Here is a 20678-nt window from a genome sequence, read left to right as displayed (position 1 = left end):
GAGACACTCCGGTCTCCCTAGCCTTAATCCAGCACTTTAACCAACTGGTCCTCCAGCAAAAATAGGAAAATATAATATAAAACAGAAATTACATTTTAAATTATTTTTTCATATATTTTACTTCAATACAAAACCCATTTTTGCAGTACAAAAAAATTGCAAGCAAAGAAATTTTTCACTATTTTTTACTGTATTTTAAAGAAAGTTTACTTCCTTCCCTTCAAGAAATTGTTACCATACACAACTGGTAAATCTGATAATAAACAATATACTATGAATATCTCATCCTTGACTTTTATATTTCCACAGTGACTCTTTTTAAAACGATACCAAAATTGGACTAGTCATTCTGCATAAATCAACTAATTTGAGCAAAGTAATAGACAGTGATATTACAATATCTAAAGATCAACAATAGAAAAGGAAGCTTAGTTTTGATAAAGTAATCTTTGGAACTTCATATTATGCTTTTATTTTATGTGTAGTTTGCATTAGTTCCTCATGAATCTGCTAATGGAGTCCGAAAATCTATTATTTATTGCAACACCATCTCTTATAGACTTTTAGCAGACAGCTCCCTTGTGTTTACAATATTTCTGCATCTAAAACCTCTTAAGCATGGTAGAGATGCTGGATTTCATTTGTGTGATGCAAGATACAAGCACACACACACACACACAGACATACATACATATTCTATTTGTGATATATGCATCCACCAAACCATATATCCTTAACATTTTTGATAAATTTTTATTTTATTATGCGTTACAATCTTAACCAACTAACTGGAAAACCATTAATGTAAAATAGCTGAAATAACAGACCTCCATGTTGTATTTTTCCACTGTTCTCCTCAAAGGATCAACAACTTGCCAACAAATCAAGATGCAAAGATCTATCAGTAGCATTCCTCCAACGATCACCATTAGTTTTTGGTCCTTAATGATCTATGGAAACAAAATAAAGAATATAAGAAGATATTTACATTTAATTCAGAGATACTCTATAGTCTTTGTTAAGAGTCATAAATCAGACGATGAACAGTTAATGAGGCATTTTAATTATGCATTGATAAGATCTTCATTTACTTGACCATAGTAAAATTCATTTCACAACCTACATTTATTTGATTTTTTGTTTGCTAGCAGTCTAAAAACACTAAAATAAAAGCATAATATGAAGTTCCAAAGATTACTTTATCAAAACTAAGCTTCCTTTTCTATTGTTGATCTTTAGATATATATAACTCAAACTGTATGATGATAATAGAAAAGTTGAAATTTAAATACATTCTTCATGAACAGAAAACATTTTACTTTTTTCTTGCACAATTTAAATAATTCAGGAAAAATTAAAGTTAAATTGTAAGTCAGGTTCTTTTTGAAATTTTGCCTACCCTTGTACGTGACAGTTAGATAAAATAAAAACATATTGACACTGCACTGAAAGAGAACCTCCAATTCTATAAAGCAAAATAAAGAATCACTCTCTTGCTATACTGGCCACTGCCTGGACTAATTTCTATTGGCAAGACTTTGGAAATGGTTTGCTACTGCCTTCTTCCCAGGGTTGAGAGAAATAACTGGCTCAAAGTAGCCCAACTGGCTTTGTCCCAAAATGGGACAAAAACTCAGCTTCCCTGTTTGTAGCTACCAAATTGGCTCTCCCGAAATACCTTTAGTGGCATCCAATTCTCTTGAAATTAAAATCTTATCCCTATCCTAATCAAAAAATATTCTCTTAAGGATAATCTACTACAGGTAGGGCTGAAGGCAAGAGAGTGTGTGAGTAGTCAAAAGTGGATGGACCAACCCTTTTCTCTCTCACTCTCTCTTTCTTTGCTCTTCTATTTTTTTCTGCCATCAATTTCTCACTCTATTTTTTTCTGCCCAGCAGACAAGTAGAAGTGACAGATCTCTCTTGCTAGAAGGCAACTTTTTTTTTTTTTTTTTGCAAAAGGCTGTTAAAATTAGATTGAGGTTACATGAATAAGCTAAAGTCTATAAACTGCTGAAATCTGTTTTAAATATTTGTTTTATTCAGTACATGTTCTCACTATACTTCATTTAATAGAAACCATGGAGTTAACTGTGAAGCCACAGTCAATCAGTTGAATTTAGATAGTGTTTAAATTACTTATTCATGATCTAACTTAACTCTTACTATTTTGAATGGATTTTAAAATGACATTAATTTATACCATAATTCTGTATATACTTTCAGAAATATGAAACTTTGATTTCAGTAGGCCTTGTCTCCAACAATATATTTACATATCCCTGGATTGCATACAGCCCCCAGTATATCTTGTCCTAGTTTAGAGATGGGCAACCTGTGGCTGTCAGCCGAATTTCAAAAGCCCTTCAAGCAAGAGGTTAATTTAATTTGATACATTAAGTTTGTATGCTCCCAAATGCTTTAAAATTATGGAAGCTTACAAAAACTATAACCAAAATGTTCATAGTAAACAGCATAAACAAAAATGACAAAAATATTACTACAAATTGCCCAACTAACCACACTTCTAGTGCCATAATTTAATAATACCAGTAAAACCAGCAGTAATTGTATAATAATTATTCAATAATATACAATTAACAGTCTAATTTACAAAGATGAATTCAATTACCCAAAGCCCACCAGAACAGCTTGGTTTTCATGACTTTCTGGAAGGGCAAAAGTGATTACTCTGACAAAAACAATCAGTCTTCTGAATTGGAAGAGACAAGGAGAGGGAGAGAAGGGGGAAACAGAAAAAGAAAGAAAAAGAGAATGACAGTAGAAAAAAAAAGTCACGTCCAAAAGAGAGATGATGGATGATAGTGGCGCTATCCTTTGGCTTCTTTGATCTCTATCAGTTGGAACATAGTCCCCAGCACATTGCCTCTCAGAATGGAATTTTTTAAAAAAGGGGGTCTGATTCTCTTTGCTAAAAATATATTGGGATACCTCAAAAAATTCAAGAAAAATAATTTTATTCTGTCACTCCCCTAGAAAAAATACCACTGATCACATGAAATTAGGAGGCATATTCTAATTCACTTTTTGAAGTTTTAAGTACCAAGTTTCTATTTTTTCTTATTTTGAAATAAACGACAGTTCTGGGAAACATTAAATGTAAGTCACCATTTGGCAGTTCATTTTCAACAGATGGTATTTAAATAGTGCATTCGGCCATGCTCAATTTATTTAGGATGAAGATTTTTACCTCTATCAAATGACCCACCCCACAATACGTATTTATAAATCAGAATGAATTAAGGAAAAATCTCAAATATTTGCTTATTTTTTAGATTTCCTACCTTTCAGCAGTTTACTGTTGCCACTCTATACTGTTAAGATTTGACAAGAATATAATTAATAGAAAAATATTTTTTGTAATTACTACAATAGAACTGCTCTTACTGTCTAAGCCAGGGCTGTCAAATATGCATCGTCACAGCATCATCATGTGATGTATGACGATTCCCCCCCACTTTTGCTAAACCGGGCGTGGGCTTGGCCAGTGCGTGACGCATCCGGGCCGCGAGTTTGACACCCCTGTTCTAAGCTATATTCTGAACACTTCAAGTTGGGAAAGCTTTCAGTTTCCAAGTATGGATATACTGAACATCTAAATCCATTTCAGTTTCACACATATTTAATTATAAATTTATTTGATCAAATGTCTGTGCCATCATCCATTTTTTAAAAAAATGCAAGGAATAGTACAAAGTTTTTCCCAATATATCCATTATGTACATGTTTTGCACACATTATTACAAACAACTTTTGAGCCAAAACACACTGCAAAATTCAAAGAAATGAAGAATCTAATCTAATGGTGATTCAACTTTGTATCACATTTCTCAAATCTTAGAACCAAGCATCTTGGAGACAGCAAATATGGTATAGACTTGCCCATTGTACCCCTTCCATGGTGTGTGGTAATGTGTTAGATTATCATCATATTTTTTAGATTCAAATGGTGCGTGTGTGTGTTTTCTTCAATGCTTGGACAATTCCTTCAGTTTTCTTGGCAAGGTTTTTCAGAAGTAGCTAGCCATTGCTTCCTTCCAAGGACTGAGAATATGTGACTAGCCCAAAGTCATTGAGCTGATTTGTTGCTCAAGGAAGGACTAGAACTCACAGTCTTCTGGTTTTTAGCCTTATGCCTTAACTACTATGTCAAACTGATTCTCACAGTGTGTACTAGTAAAGCTCTAAAATAAATCTTTATTTATAAATCTAGAGCCTAAAAATAAAACAGCTCTAATGTTAAGCAAAGTGGTCTCTAAACAAGGGTTTAGAAACTGCAACCACATGGCTGGAAGAGTATTGAAGCATAAGTTGGCCCCAACGGAGAGGGTGCGCAACTTGGGTGTCCTCTTGGATGGGCGACTGTCGTTTGACGATCATTTGGCGGCCGTCTACAAGAGGGCCTTCCACCAAGTGTGCTTGGTGCGCCAGTTGCGCCCCTTTCTTGACCGGGATGCCTTATGCACGGTCACTCATGCCCTTGTCACTTCCCGCTTGGACTATTGCAATGCTCTCTACATGGGGCTGCCCTTGAAGTGCACCCGGAGGCTGCAGCTAGTCCAGAATGCAGCTGCGCGGGTAATAGTGGGGGCAACTCGTTGCTCCCATGTAACACCAATCCTGCGCAGCTTGCACTGGCTTCCTGTGGTTTTTCGGGTGCGCTTCAAGATTTTGGTTACCACCTTTAAAGCGCTCCATGGCTTAGGACCCGGGTACTTATGGGACCGCCTGCTGTTACCTTGTGCCTCCCACCGACCCGTACGCTCACACACAGAGGGCCTTCTCAGGGTGCCGTCCGCCAAGCAATGTCGGCTGGCGGCCCCCAGGAGAAGGGCCTTCTCTGTTGGAGCTCCTACGCTCTGGAATGAACTTCCCCCCGGTTTACGTCAATTGCCTGATCTTCGGACCTTTCAGCGTGAGCTGAAAACGCACCTATTTATTCAAGCGGGACTGGATTGAAATTTTATTGGGGTATTTATGTTTTAAGATTTTAAATGGTTTTTAAATTTCGGCCACATTATAATATTTCTTTTTAACTTCTTTTTAATATTTATATATTGAATTTTTACTTGGCTGTACACCGCGCTGAGTCCTCCAGGAGAAGGGCAGTATAAAAATCGAAATAAATAAATAAATAAATAAATAAGTGATAACCAAAATTTATTTAAAATAGGTCTGGATATTTAAAAAAATTTTTTTTTAAAAGTACCCTCAAGAATATTCAGTTGACACAACGACATCGCCAGGGACTTTTTGTGGCTTGGAGTAAGATCAGTGCTCTTATTTCTATCAATTCCAGCTGGTATCGTTCTACCAAAGGTCATCAGTAAGCATATCCAGTGCTATCTGGCGTGCTATCTGTCATCGGTGGCGGCTCGGGAGTTCATGGCTTCCATGACGGCCTTGGACCTGACCCAGTTAGTTAATGGTCCCACTCACAACGTGGGAAACATCCTGGATCTGATTTTTGTCTCGGGACAGTGGCAGAATGATCTAGAATTAGGGGACCTAGTTATTAATCCCTTATCATGGTCAGAAAATTTCCTCCTTCTACTCACACCGCAGGGAGACGGAACCAACTCGTTGGGTCCGTCCCAGGCGCCTGATGGATTCGGAGAGGTTTCTGATGGAGCTTGGGCCACTTCCTGAGGACCTAGCTCACAGCTCGGCAGAAGAACTTGTCGCCGCCTGGGAAAGGTCGGCGGCGGGGGCTCTGGACCGAGTCGTGCCTTTGTGGCCTCTGACCTGGCGCTGATCTCAACCAGCTCCTAGGTACTCCAAGGAGCTGAGAGAAATGAAGCGCTGGAAAAGACGCCTAGAGAGTGATTGGAGGGCCAGTCGTTCTGAATCTGATTGGAACTAGTTAGGTCTCATATTCAGACCTATCTAGTGGTGATAAGAGTGGCAAAACGTGAGTATTTTTCCACTCTTATTGCATCGGCAGATAACCGCCCAGCTGCTCTGTTTAGAGTGACCCGCTCCCTACTACATCAGAGAGCGCGGGAGGACACCTTGCAGGAACGTGCTGAGGACTTTGGTCAATATCTGCACGATAAAATCGCTCAGATTCGGGATGGGCTGGACTCTGATGGGGTAGATTCAGGTGTGATGACGGAGGCTGGTCTTGATGATGTTATCTGGGATGAGTTTGAATCTGTAGCTCCTGAGGACATGGACAGGATACGAGGGAGGCTGAAGGCGACCACATATTTATTGGACCCGTGTCCCTCCTGGTTGGTACTGGCCACACAGGAGGTTACACGAGGCTGGCTACAGGGAATTGTTAACACTTCTTTGAGGGAGGGTGTCTTCCCGGCCACCTTGAAAGAGGCAGTGGTGAGGCCCCTTCTTAAGAAGCCTTCCCTGGATCCAGCTATTTTATCGAATTATTGTCCGGTCTCCAACCTTCGCTTTGTGGCGAAGGTTGTTGAGAGTGTGATGGCACGACAGCTTCCCCGGTACCTGGATGAAACTGTCTATCTAAACCCGTTCCAGTCCGGTTTCCGACCTGGGTACAGCACAGAAACGGCTTTGGTCGCGTTGGTAGATGATCTCTGGAGGGCTTGGGATAGGGGTTGTTCCTCTGTCCTGGTCCTATTAGACCTCTCAGCGGCTTTTGATACCATCGACCATGGTATCCTGCTGTGACGGTTGGAGGGATTGGGATTGGGGGGCACCGTTTTCCAGTGGTTCTCCTCCTATCTCTCTGACCGATTGCAGACGGTGTAGGCAGGGGGGCAGAGGTCGACCGTGAGGTGCCTCACGTGTGGGGTGCCTCAGGGGTTGATTCTCTCGCCTCTCCTGTTCAACATCTATATGAAGCCGCTGGATGAGATCATCCGTGGTTTTGGGGTGCAATATCATCAGTACGCTGATGACACTCAGCTGTACATTTCCACCCCGGACCACCCCAACGAGGCTGTTGACATGATGTCCCGGTGTTTGGAGGCCGTGCGAGTTTGGATGGGGAAAAACAGGCTCCGACTCAATCCCTCCAAGACCGAGTGGCTGTGGATGCCGGCGTCCCGGTACAGTCAGCTGGTCCCATCGCTGACTGTTGGAGCCGAGTCATTGGCCCCTATGGAGAGGGTCCGCAACTTGGGCGTTCTCCTGGATGCTCGGCTGTCGTTAGAACACCATATGACGACCGTCGCCAGGGGAGCTTTTTATCAGGTACGCCAGTTGCGCCCCTTCATAGACCAGGATTCCTTGTGCACAGTCCCTCAAGCCCTCGTCACTTCCCGCCTGGACTACTGTAACGCTCTCTACATGGGGCTCCCCTTGAAGGGCACCCGGAGGCTCCAACTGGTCCAGAATGCGGGTGCGCGGGTGATAGAGGGAGCTCCTCGTGGCTCCCATATAACACCTCTCCTGCGCAGGCTGCACTGGTTACTGGTGGTCTTCCGGGTGCAATTCAAGGTGTTGGTAACCACCTTTAGAGCGCTCCATGGCACGGGACCGGGTTATTTACGGGACCGCCTGCTGCCACCGATAGCCTCCCACAGACCTGTGCGCTCCCACAGAGAGGGTCTTCTCAGGGTGCCATCAGCCAAACAATGCCAGCTGGCGATCCTCAGGGGAGAGTCTTCTCTGTGGGGGCACCCACCCTCTGGAATGAGCTTCCTCCGGGGTTACGATTACTCCCCGACCTCCGGACCTTCCGTCACAAACTCAAGACTTTTTTATTCCACCGTGCAGGGTTGTCCTAAGTTACTATTGTTTTAAATGGGGTTTTATTATTGTTTTTAGCATAATTTTTAATTGATATTAGCCAAATAGAATTAGATTTTTATACTGTATTTTAAGTCTGTTTATAAATTATGTTTTATTGGCTGTAAACCACCCTGAGTCCTTTGGGAGAAGGGCGGTATAGAAATTTAATAAATGAAATGAAAATGAAATGAAATATCTCTATACTGAACTCTGGCCCAAAATCAAAATGAAATTGAACCAGGTTCAAATAATCAGTTTCTTCCAGGATCTTCTGGAACTGTTGCCAGATCACCTTCTTAATAATTTTCCCTAGAATGTTCTCCTGAACTAAAAGCTCCTATTGTCAGGCTTGGAAACCATATTAGGCTTTAGGGTTCCAGACGCTGCCACATTTTTCCCCTGAGGGGAAGAAGGGGGGTTGAGGGGTATGATAACATTCTTCAAGCTCTGGGGGATTACAAATGCTTCTTTGCAAGATGGGGTCTTTCCCGCTGCCTTGAAAGAGGCGGTGGTGAAACCTCTCCTCAAGAAGCCTTCCCTGGACCCAGCTGTTTTAGGAAATTATCGTCCAGTCTCCAATCTTCGCTTTACGGAGAAGGTTGTAGAGAGTGCGGTGGCATGTCAGCTACCCCAGTACCTGGATGAAACTGTCTATCTAGACCCATTCCAGTCCGGCTTTCGGCCCGGATACAGTAGGGAGACGGCTTTGGTCGCGTTGGTGGATGATCTCTGGAGGGCCAGGGATAAGGGTTATTCCTCTGCCCTGATCCTATTAGACCTCTCAGCGGCTTTTGATACCATCGACCATGGTATCCTGCTGCGCTGGTTGGAGGGTTTGGGAGTGGGAGGCACCGTTTATCGGTGGTTCTCCTCCTACCTCTCTGACCGGACGCAGACGGTGTTGACGGGGGCAGAGATCGACTCCGAGGCGCCTCATGTGTGGGGTGCCGCAGGGATCGATTCTCTCGCCTCTCCTGTTCAACATCTATATGAAGCCGCTGGGTGAGATCATCAGTGGTTTTGGGGTGAGATACCAACTGTACGCTGATGACACGCAGCTGTACTTTTCCACCCCAGGCCACCCCAACGAAGCTATCGAAGTACTGTCCCGGTGTTTGGAAGCCGTACGGGCCTGGATGGGGAGGAACAGGCTCAAGCTTAATCCCTCCAAGACAGAGTGGCTGTGGATGCCGGCACTCCAGTACAGTCAGCTGTAGTTGCGGCTGTCTGTTGGAGGCGAGTCATTGGCCTTGATGGAAAGGGTGCGCAACTTGGGCGTGCTCCCGGATGGACGGTTGTCTTTTGAAAATCATTTGACAACCGTCTCCAGAAGAGCTTTTTATCAGGTTCGCCTGATCCGCCAGTTGCGTCCCTTCCTAGACCGGGATCCCCTATGCACAGTCACTCATGCTCTCGTTACTTCTCGCTTGGACTATTGCAATGCTCTCTACATGGGGTTCCCCTTGAAGAGCACCCGGAGACTCCAGTTAGTCCAGAATGCGGCTGCGCGGGTTATTGAGGGAGCAGTTCGAAGCTCCTGTGTAACACCTATCCTGCGCAGACTGCACTGGCTGCCTGTTGTCTTCCGGGTGCGCTTCAAGGTGTTGGTTACTACCTTTAAAGCGCTCCATGGCTTAGGACCGGGATACCTACGGGACCATCTACTGCCATTGTCTAGCTCCCAACGACCGGTGCAATGTCGACTGGCGGCCCCCAGGGGGAGGGCCTTCTCTGTGGGAGCTCCTACCCTGTGGAACGAACTTCCCCCTGGACTTCGACAATTACCTGACCTCAGGACCTTTCGCCGCAAACTTAAAACTTATTTATTCCGTCTTGCTGGACTGGCTTGAATTTTTAAAATTTTAAATTGATTTTATGGGTTTTTAAATTTCTGTTCATTTTATAGGAAGATATTTTATTTAAATGTCGCCAATTGAATAAGTTTTTAAAGGGTTGTTCTTAGTATTGTATGTGTAGTTTTTTGTATTTTATTTTGGTTGTGCACCGCCCTGAGTCCTTCAGGAGAAGGGCGGTATACAAATTAAAATATTCATATTCATTCATTCATTCAACACCTGGATCCAAATAAACCTTTTGTGGTCCAAGCTGACGCAAGTGATGTAGCAATAGCCGCTGTCTTATTACAACAGAATACCGACAACAATCTTATGCCCTGCACGTACATTTCTAAAAAATTGATGGACACTGAACGCAGATGGGCAGTTTGGGAAAAGGAAGCCTTTGCAGTGTGCTGGGCACTCCTCTCCTGGAGACACTTCCTTGAAGGGGGAAAGGAACCATTTGAGGTGTGGACAGACCACAAAAACCTTGAATACTTAAAAACCCCTCGAAAGCTTTCTCCCAAACAAGTTCGATGGGCTCAGTTTTTCAAACGGTTCCATTTCACCCTCAAATACATCCCCGGTGACCAAAATCTACTGGCTGACGCCCTATCTAGGAAACCGCAATTTGACAGCCAACGCGAAGAGGTAATATATGCGATGATTCCCGATAGCGAACTAGCCAGCCAAGCACTTAGCCGACCGAGATCACGCCATGATGCTAACATCCCACCAAATAAACTACTAGCGGAATTAAAATCAGCACTCGCTGACAATGCTTGGTTTAAAGAAAACTTGCCAGACCTCATCTTAAGGGATGGACTACCCTGGAAGGGAACCAAGATTTATGTACCCGTCGCTATGCAGCTGCCTATACTACAGAGAAGCCACGACTCTCACGTAGGAGGTCATTTTGGATTTTTGAAAACTCTCCACTTGGCTAGAAGACAATTCTGGGGGCCAAAAATGAAATCAGATGTCGAAGACTATGTGCGGAGCTGTGCTACCTGCGCCACCATGAAGTCCAGACCAGGGAAACCCCCTGGACTCCTACAACCCGTAGCCAAACCCACCAGACCCTGGGAGGAGATTGCCATGGATTTTATTGTTGAACTCCCACCTAGTGGGGGACATACGGTGATATGGACCGTAGTGCATTTGTTCTCTAAACAGGCCCACTTCACTGTGTGCAACGGATTGCCATCGGCGAGAAAATTAGCAAAGCTCTTCGTGAAACACATCTACAGACTGCATGGAGTTCCTAAAAGGATAATATCCGACAGGGGTGTTCAATTCACAGCCAAGTTCTGGAAGGAGTTCCTACGGTCCATTGGGTCGTCTCAAGGACTTAGTTCTGGATTCCATCCGGAGACCAATGGGGCGGCTGAAAAATTGAACTCGATGGTGGAACAATACATACGGTGTTATGTAAATTACCAACAAGAAAACTGGTCAGATTTGTTACCATTTGCAGAGGTCGCATATAATAATGCTGTACACAGCAGCACGGGGTTAACCCCTTTTCAAATAACCACTGGCATGGACTTCGTTCCAATGCCTGAACTCCCCGTGCAACCCCCCCACTTCCGTTTCCCTAATGGACTGGATGAATTCATTGAAAAAAGGTCGGGAAAATACAAAAAAGGCCGTAGCTGTATCAGCTCGAAATGACAAAGCCCAAGCTGACAGACACCGTTCCCTTCAACCCCTTTTCAAATAACCACTGGCATGGACTTCGTTCCAATGCCTGAACTCCCCGTGCAACCCCCCCCACTTCCGTTTCCCTAACGGACTGGATGAATTCATTGAAAAAAGGTCGGGAAAATACAAAAAAGGCTGTTCTGTTTCCCTTCCCCCAATACTCCCAGCAAAGAGTCCGTCAGAGGCCTTCCTTTTTTTCCCCTTTTATTTACATAGATACATGTCCTGGCCACGTCTACCCACGGGCCTGCCAAGTTTCTGGAGATAACGAGGAAATTATAGATAAGGCCAGAATTACTCACGAATATATTCTTCCCTCCATGAATTAGCTCGCGCCAAATTCATTGCTTTGTCCAAGACAAAAAACCAGGAAGTCCCGCCTCCTATTTATAGTCTCTGCAGATGTCACTGCATGACAATTATGACTTGGCTTTGTCCCAACTCTTCCGCTGCTGCGCACGCCGATCAAGCCTTCGTAATCTTGCGTCCCTCCAAAACTGTTCTTGGGGCGTGGCCAAATCAGAAGAAGGCCCGGGAGAATCAGGCCTTGCCGGCCCCTCCCTTTGAGTGGGTGCCAGGGAGGAGAGGGCTCAAGAGAAGCAGGGCTTGCCAGGTCTTCTCCTCATTTTCTGAATCATCCGAGTCCAGGAGTCTGGGTCCAGGAACCTGGGTCACAACACTATCCCTCACCGCAGGGCCCTTCCCCCGGGGCTGACGATCGGGATGCGGTCGGGCTGGGTTCTGCTCATGGAAGGCCTGCACCAGGTCAGGGGCATGAACGTCGGAGGCATCTACCCAGGAGAAATCAGTCCCGTATCCCTTCCACGCGATCAGATATTAGAAACGACCCTTTAGCCAGCGGGAGTCTCAGACGCTGTGGACTTCAGATTCCTCCGACCCGTCCTCGGCGACAGTGACGGGTGCTGTTGGGCACCGAAGGGGACTCGGTGTGGCCTCAGGAACCAGAAGGGACCGTGAAAACGGGTGGATCCGCATGGATCGTGGCAGGGTCAGTCGGTAGGCTACCGGGTTGATGACTGCCTCGACAGGGAACGGGCCGATGAATCGGTGGTCCAACTTCTTTACCGGCGGTCGGACGGGAGGTGTTTGGTGGAGAGCCACACCGGTCTCCAACTGCCAGCGGGGCGTTGCCCGTCGGGAGCGGTCAGCGGACCGTTGTAGTCCTCCTTGCCCGATTCAGCTGCTGACGTACCAACTGTTGGACCGCATGCAATTCCGTCAGGAAGGTCTGCGTTCGGGAACAGGAGAGTCCGTGGTGCCAGAGGGAAGAGCCGCGGATGGTACCCCACATTGGCAAAGAACGGGTCATCTGAGTAGAGGTGTGCTGAGAGTTGTTAAAAGCAAACTCCGCCAGAGACAGGTAGTCGCCCAGTTGTCCTGTTGCTGGTTGATGAAGCAACGGAGATACTGTTCCAGTATACCGATGACCTTCTCTGTACCCCGCCGGTCTCCGGATGGTGCGATGACGACAGACATACCTGCACCTCCAACGCGGCCATCAGGCTCTTCCAGAAGCGGGCTGTGAACTGAACTCCGGTCCGAAACCACCCTGTCCGGTAGACCATGGAGGCGGAAGATGTGCTGCAGAAAGAGACGGGCCGTTTTTGCGGCTGTGGGCAGTCCGCGGCATGGGATGAAGTGTGCCATCTTGGTGAGCATGTCCACCACCACCAGCACCGTGGTGAACCCAGAGGACGGCGGCAGGTCTGTCAGGAAATCCATAGAGATCGCCCCCCAGGGTCTGTCGGGTGTCGGCAAGGGTTGGAGGAGCCCGGGAGGGGCCCCCGTGGCGGTCTTGGCTTGCCGGCACGGTACGCAGGATGTCACGTAGGCATGTATATCATGCCGCACTCGGGGCCACCAAAGGTCCGTGTCACCAGGTGGAGGGTCTTGAAGAACCCAAAATGTCCTGCTGCAGGGTTGTCGTGGCACTGGGTCATGACGAGGGCTCGGAGTGGTCCTGTGGGCACATATAATCGCCCCCGAAACTTGAGTAAGTCCTCCTCCAAGGTCCAAGGAGACGTGGGGCCCACCTCCGCTCTCCTTTGCTGCGACCAGGCGTCCTGGCGCTGCGCCTCTCGCACCTGGGCCCGCAAGTCCACTGGCTCCCGTGCTGCGGCCAAGGCTTCTGCCGGCAGCACTGTCCGTGGAGGAAGGGGGTCCTTGGCGCAGAGGTACTCTGGCTTGCGGGACAGGGCATCCGCCCTCGGTTGTGACCGCTGGGAATGTAGGTCACGCGGAAGTTGAACCGGCAAAACAACGACCACCGGATCTGCCGCTGGTTCAACTTCCGAGCTGTGGTGAGGTGCTCGAGATTCCGATGGTCCGCTCGACCTCCACCTGATGTCGGGCCCTCCAGATGGTGTCGCCAAGCCTCGAATGCAGCCTTGATAGCCAGCAACTCTTTTCCCAGATAGTGTAGTTGCGCCGGAAGGATTGAGTTTCCGGAGTAGTAAGCGCGGGAAAAGTGTGCCGCCATCTGCCGGAGCCTGTAGCAGCACCGCTCCCAGAGCCACATTGACGCGTCCGTTTCCACCACAAAAGGCCGGAGCGGGTCGGGATGCCTCAGGACGGGTTCCGTGACGAAGGCTTTCTTGAGGGCTGTGAATGCTTCTTGCTGCGGGGACCCCACGGAATGCAACCTTCTTCCTGAGGAGCTGGGTAAGTGGAGCTGTCAGTGTGGCGAAGCCCGGGATGAAGGTCCGTAGTAGTTGGCGAAGCCCAGTAGGCGCTGAACATCCTTCACCCGACGAGGGCTTCCCAGCTACACAAAGCTTCTACTTTACATGGGTCCATGGCTATGCCCTCGGGCGAGATGATATGCCCGAGGAATTCTATGGAAGTCCGGAAGAAGACGCATTTCTCCAGCCGCATTGAGTTGTTGCTCCATAGCGTTGCAGAACCAGACTGGCGTGTCGAAGGTGGCTTTCCTGGACCGGGAGTAAATCAGGATGTCGTCGGTAGATAACCACGAACCGATCCAACATGTCTCGAACACGTCGTTCATGAAGTGCTGAAAACGGCGGGAGCATTGGTCAACCCAAATGGCATGACAGTGTATTCGTAGTGTCCGTATCGGGTGCCGAATGCCGCCTTCCATTCGCCTCCTTCTCGTATCCGCACCAGGTTGTAGGCCCCGGAGATCGAGCTTGGTGAAGATCGTGGCCTCCCGCAACCTTCCAGTAGCTCCGGGATGAGCGGCAGGGGTAGCGATTCCGCACCGTAATGGCATTTAGCCGGCGGTAATCACAGCATAGGCGCAAGTCCCTGTCTTCTTCTTCACAAAGAGGACCGGGGCCGAGAGAGGGACTTTGAAGGCGGATGAACCCTCGGGCCAGGTTTTTGTCCAGGAAGTCCCTGAGGCGGCCAACTCGGGCTCCGACATGGAATACAGGCGTCCCACAGGCAGTGGTGCGTTGGGCAGAAGGTCCACGGGCAATCGAGGGCCGATGCGGGGGTAGTCGGTCCACCTCCTTCTCGCTGAACACGCCGGAAGTCCGTCAGCTCAGGAGGCAAGGTGATGGCAGCGGTGGGGACGTTCTGGCCGGCACAGGTGTGGCGGATGTGATCACGCACTGCAGACTCGGAAAGAGATGGCGTTCCGCGACCAGGCCACCTGAGGATCGTGGGTCCAAGCCAGGCCAACCCAAGGACCAAGGGAAAATGAAGGTCCGCCGTGACATAAAACTGGATCGCCTCCTCATGGTCCCCAATAGCCAGGCGCAAAGGCTGGGTGGCGAATTTAATGGGGCCGGACACCAGTTCTCGCCCATCAATTGTCTCTACCGCATCGGAGGGTCCACGGAACCACGGGACCGCAAACTGGGTCACAAAGGCCTGGTCCATAAAGTTTGTTGTGGCCCTGAGTCCACCAGCGCATGCGCCTGGAGCCCGTCCGACTGGTTCCCCAACCATATCCGTGTGTCCAGAATCAGATGCCGAGGGGCCCAGAGTCTACTTCGCAACGTCCAGTGGGGGCTTAATGCGTGCCCGACCTAGGGTTTCCCGAGGTCGGGCCTGCTGCTTCGATTGGTCACGCTGTGATTCGGGGACCGGCGTGCGTGCCCCGCCGCTTTCTGGGGCAAGAAGCGCGGTGGCCGGGCTCCCCACAGTACAGGCACAATCCCCTTGGCGCCCGGTTCCGCTCCTGGGCTGTTAGGCGAGGTCTGGCCGCCCCAACTCCATGGGCTCTTCCGCAGCGGTTACAAAGCGTGGGGCGACCCTGGGTGCTGGTGGTGCAGGAAGTGGGGTGCAGATGTCGACGGAGGGTCCCGGGGTGCGACGGGACGGTCGCCGCTGCAGACGGGCATCGAGGCGGAGACAAGGGCACCAAGTTGTCGAGGGTCCGCGCGCCCACGGGCCAGCTCGTCTTGCAATTCCTCTGAGAGTCCCTCCTGAACGCTGGCCCACCAGCGCTGCATCATTCCAGTCAGAGTCCTGGCACAAAAGACGAAATTCGCGATGTACTCCTGCAGGGGCGTTTCCTTGACGGAGTTCCTTAAGGCGCCTGGTTGCCAGCATTCGAACGGGGTCCTCATACATGGTGCGAGGTGCTGCCAAAACGCTGTTGGTCCTCCAGCAGGGGGCTGTCCTGGAGCAATAGGGGCGTGGCCCATCGGGCAGCCGAGCTGGAAAGAAGATTAATCACGAAGGCTACCTTAGCCTGGTCATCTGGGAAATCCTCCGGCCACATAGCCATGTAGAGCTGGCACTGTCGCAAGAAGGTGGGGAACATCTCAGGCTGCCCAGAAAATTTATCTGGCATGGTTATCCGGCATTTGTGACGAGGAGGAGGAGTGGGAGGAACATTCCTGGCAGCAAGTTGGGCTGCCAAGTGAGCCACTTGCTGCTGTAGTTGTTGATTAGCTGCTTGTAGCTGTTGTAACTGCTGTTGTACCTGCTGCTGTTCCATCTTTGGAGGAAGGTGTTTTAGTCAGGTCTTGGACAAAATGTTCTGTTTCCCTTCCCCCAATACTCCCAGCAAAGAGTCCGTCAGAGGCCTTCCTTTTCCCCCCCTTTTATTTACATAGATACATGTCCTGGCCACGTCTACCCACGGGCCTGCCAAGTTTCTGGAGATAACGAGGAAATTATAGATAAGGCCAGAATTACTCACGAATATATTCTTCCCTCCATGAATTAGCTCGCGCCAAATTCATTGCTTTGTCCAAGACAAAAAACCAGGAAGTCCCGCCTCCTATTTATAGTCTCTGCAGATGTCACTGCATGACAATTATGACTTGGCTTTGTCCCAACTCTTCCGCTGCTGCGCACGCCGATCACTTCTTAATCTTAATCCCTCCAAAACTGTTCTTGGGGCGTTGCCAAATCAGAAGAAGGCCCGGGAGAATCAGGCCTTGCCGGCCCCTCCCTTTGAGTGGGTGCCAGGGAGGGAGAGGGCTCAAGAGAAGCAGGGCTTGCCAGGTCTTCTCCCTCATTTTCTGAATCATCCGAGTCCAGGAGTCTGGGTCCAGGAACCTGGGTCACAACAAAGGCCTTAGCTGTAACAGCTCGAAATGACAAAGCCCAAGCTGACAAACACCGTTCCCTTCAACCCCCTTTTCGCATTGGGGATAAAGTCTTTTTATCTACTAAGTATCTGAGGTTGAGAATACCCAGCAGAAAATTCGGTCCAAAATTTTTGGGTCCTTTCCCCATTGTAAAGATTATTAATCCCGTTACCGTCCAACTCAAGCTCCCTCAAATGTTGGGGAAAATACACCCGGTATTCCATACCAGCTTATTAAAACCTGCTAGACAATCTGGACTCAGACCTCAACCTGCCGCTCCCCTACCACCCTTGATAATCCAAGGTGAAACCCTCTATGAGATCAAGAAAATCCTTGACTCTAGACTATACAGAGGTCAATTACAATATTTAGTCCACTGGAAGGGATATCCATTATCTGAATCTACTTGGGTCAAAAGTTGGAAAGTAAATGCGGACAATTTGATTAAACAATTTCACATCTGCAGGAGGAGTGGCGAGAAGATATTCGAATGAACTGGGAGAACATGGGACCATGTGACCAGCAAAGGGGTTAGGGGGGTGGGACTCTTGGGGTTTGTATAACTGGGAAAAGAATCCGGAAGTTCAGTTTTGGAATTTCACCCATCGTGTGCCAGTTTCCTTATGCTAGTAAAGAACTCTGAAAGACAATGGCTTCTGAGGTTTTTTTATGCAGAAGAGGTGTTTCTGGAACCTTGACACCTATATGAGGAGTTGTGACACCTATGGCTAGGAGAGCCCTTGTACAACTTCAGCTTTTGTAGCAATTTTACCCAGTCCTACCTATCAGAAGGCTCTTCATGAGGTGCTCAATATCCATATTGCAATGCCCTCTACATGGGCCAACCCTTGAAAGCTATCTGGAAGCTACAAATAGTTCAGAATGTAGTGGTGATTTCTGGGGGCATTTCAATGTCCTGATTAATATGAAGCCCTATATAGACTAGGATAAAGTTATTTTTCTGATTATTATTCTAACAGGATGGGCATGCACCAAGTCCCTGCCTTGAAGCAATGGAGGTATTATATTTAGGAGGTACACCATCTGAGTTGCAGCACATGTCCTTTTTAATAAGTCCTGCCCCTTGAGATTTCACTGGCCTTGATCCTGTTCACCTTTATGGAAGGTTTTAGAACCTGAGTTTTTCCCCAGGCATTGGGTCTGATAATAAAAGAGGAGTTCATCTTTGGGAAGTAAAGTTTATGTTGACTAACAGTATGCTATTGGCATGTCACTTTTGCTTTGGTTTTCTTGATATCATTGGTTTTACTTGTAATTTGTACATTCTGTTATTTTTACTGATGTTTGCTACCTGAAGTCACAATCAATCATGCAAGTTAGGTGGTCATCTAAATCTTTCCAGTAAATAAATAGCAATCAACCTCTGTTTAGTTGTGCCAGAATTTTTTTATTTATGTCTTTCTGCGATATATCACTAACACATATTGTATTGCTACAGTTTGCTTCTCAAAGTGGTTGAATTGTTGCATTATGTCATGTCACAAATCTTGGCATATAAACTACAATAACTGGATAAGCATATTACATTAACCATATCAACTACCCACATACTATGTAATTCAGCATTTCCCCGTGCAGTACTTCCTATAAATTTTTTTAAAGGTAGAAGGCAAAATCTTAGCAGTTGATAATTTTTGCCTAATTATAATCAGAAACTTCAAACTTCTGAAGGACAAAAATTGTTAGCCTAAGAAACAGAAGATAGAACATTCCATTCCACCCATATAGTTTGCACTTAATTCACAAAATATGGAACTCTCTCTATATAGTATAGGAAAACCTATTCTCTATTATTTCCAACAGTTCATTGTTTCTTCCATGCAGATTACACCATAGAACATGTAATTCCCCAACCTGCATTTGACAAATCTGTGTTTGACAAAAGGCCAGTGACATACAGATTACAAAGAAAGAGCCAGCCAATGAAATACAAGACAAAGGCCCTTGGCAGTCATATATCATGATTTCTATCAGTCTAGATTGACAGCTAGACAAGAAAAAAATAAGCACAGTGGCAATATGCCCAGGTCCAAGCTATACAGCTTCAATCATAAATTACACCCTTTTAGTGGAATATGTTATTTCACATCCAAAATTGCACAACATATGCAGCCTCATATATTATCTACCTTATAATATTACTTACAATATTACACAATAGAAGCTGTCCATCCTATACCACTGGCTTGATATTTAAGAACTTTTTCTTTAGTTGGATTGCTTTCACAATTCAAAGCCCCTCCATCTTGAGATTTCACTGGCCTTGATCCTGTTCACCTTTATGGAAGGTTTTAGAACCTGAGTTTTTCCCAGGCATTGGGTCTGATAATAAAAGAGGAGTTCATCTTTGGGAAGTAAAGTTTATGTTGACTAACAGTATGCTATTGGCATGTCACTTTTGCTTTGGTTTTCTTGATATCATTGGTTTTACTTGTAATTTGTACATTCTGTTATTTTTACTGATGTTTGCTACCTGAAGTCACAATCAATCATGCAAGTTAGGTGGTCATCTAAATCTTTCCAGTAAATAAATAGCAATCAACCTCTGTTTAGTTGTGCCAGAATTTTTTTATTTATGTCTTTCTGCGATATATCACTAACACATATTGTATTGCTACAGTTTGCTTCTCAAAGTGGTTGAATTGTTGCATTATGTCATGTCACAAATCTTGGCATATAAACTACAATAACTGGATAAGCATATTACATTAACCATATCAACTACCCACATACTATGTAATTCAGCATTTCCCCGTGCAGTACTTCCTATAAATTTTTTTAAAGGTAGAAGGCAAAATCTTAGCAGTTGATTATTTTTGCCTAATTATAATCAGAAACTTCAAACTTCTGAAGGACAAAAATTGTTAGCCTAAGAAACAGAAGATAGAACATTCCATTCAACCCACATAGTTTGCACTTAATTCACAAAATATGGAACTCTCTCTATATAGTATAGGAAAACCTATTCTCTATTATTTCCAACAGTTCATTGTTTCTTCCATGCAGATTACACCATAGAACATGTAATTCCCCAACCTGCATTTGACAAATCTGTGTTTGACAAAAGGCCAGTGACATACAGATTACAAAGAAAGAGCCAGCCAATGAAATACAAGACAAAGGCCCTTGGCAGTCATATATCATGATTTCTATCAGTCTAGATTGACAGCTAGACAAGAAAAAAATAAGCACAGTGGCAATATGCCCAGGTCCAAGCTATACAGCTTCAATCATAAATTACACCCTTTTAGTGGAATATGTTATTTCACATCCAAAATTGCACAACATATGCAGCCTCATATATTATCTACCTTATAATATTACTTACAATATTACACAATAGAAGCTGTCCATCCTATACCACTGGCTTGATATTTAAGAACTTTTTCTTTAGTTGGATTGCTTTCACAATTCAAAGCCCCTCCATCTTGGGACTTCTAAACCTGATTCAAGTCAAATGTCAATTTATGACCTCATATATGGCTTTGTATGAATATTCAATGTAAGATACAAGAATGTAAGCAGATATGGAAAATAAGAAACATATTAAAGCAAATAATCAATAAAGATTTCCAGTGATATTTTTTGATGAGCAGTTAGACAAAAAAAGTAGAAGCAATCAGACATGAACCAATAGAAATATTTTTTTTAAAAAAAACTTCACCTTTTTTTTCATTTTTACATTTTTGAAGATTGCGTGGACTCTCCATGTTTTTGCAAACATTGCCCCAAATGCAGTCGTATAACCCACTGTAAGAATCCATGTCCGGATCTGAAACAAAGAAAAGACATTTTTTTCCCCTCCTTATCAAGTATCTCATGACTCACAAACGATATGCAGGTTTAGCAA

The 20678-nt window shown here is 46.0% G+C and overlaps 1 protein-coding gene across 1 annotated transcript in view; it reads right to left on the bottom strand.

Moving 5' to 3' along the window:
- The window catches only part of GABBR2 (gamma-aminobutyric acid type B receptor subunit 2), a 414031-nt gene that overhangs the window by 107228 nt on the left and 286125 nt on the right, over positions 1 to 20678 (bottom strand). Inside the window, exons 12-13 of the mRNA XM_058177216.1 lie at positions 20493 to 20600; positions 828 to 950 (exon numbers count right to left, since the gene is read on the bottom strand). Of these exons, the coding sequence (XP_058033199.1) occupies positions 828 to 950; positions 20493 to 20600 (231 nt within the window). The remainder of the gene's footprint in view (positions 1 to 827; positions 951 to 20492; positions 20601 to 20678) is intronic.

The sequence above is a fragment of the Ahaetulla prasina genome, chromosome 3, assembly GCF_028640845.1.
Source record: "Ahaetulla prasina isolate Xishuangbanna chromosome 3, ASM2864084v1, whole genome shotgun sequence".
In the NCBI taxonomy this organism is placed as follows: Eukaryota; Metazoa; Chordata; class Lepidosauria; order Squamata; family Colubridae; genus Ahaetulla; species Ahaetulla prasina.
Note: the sequence above shows the minus strand (reverse complement) of the source record. Positions and strands in the feature narration are given on the sequence as shown.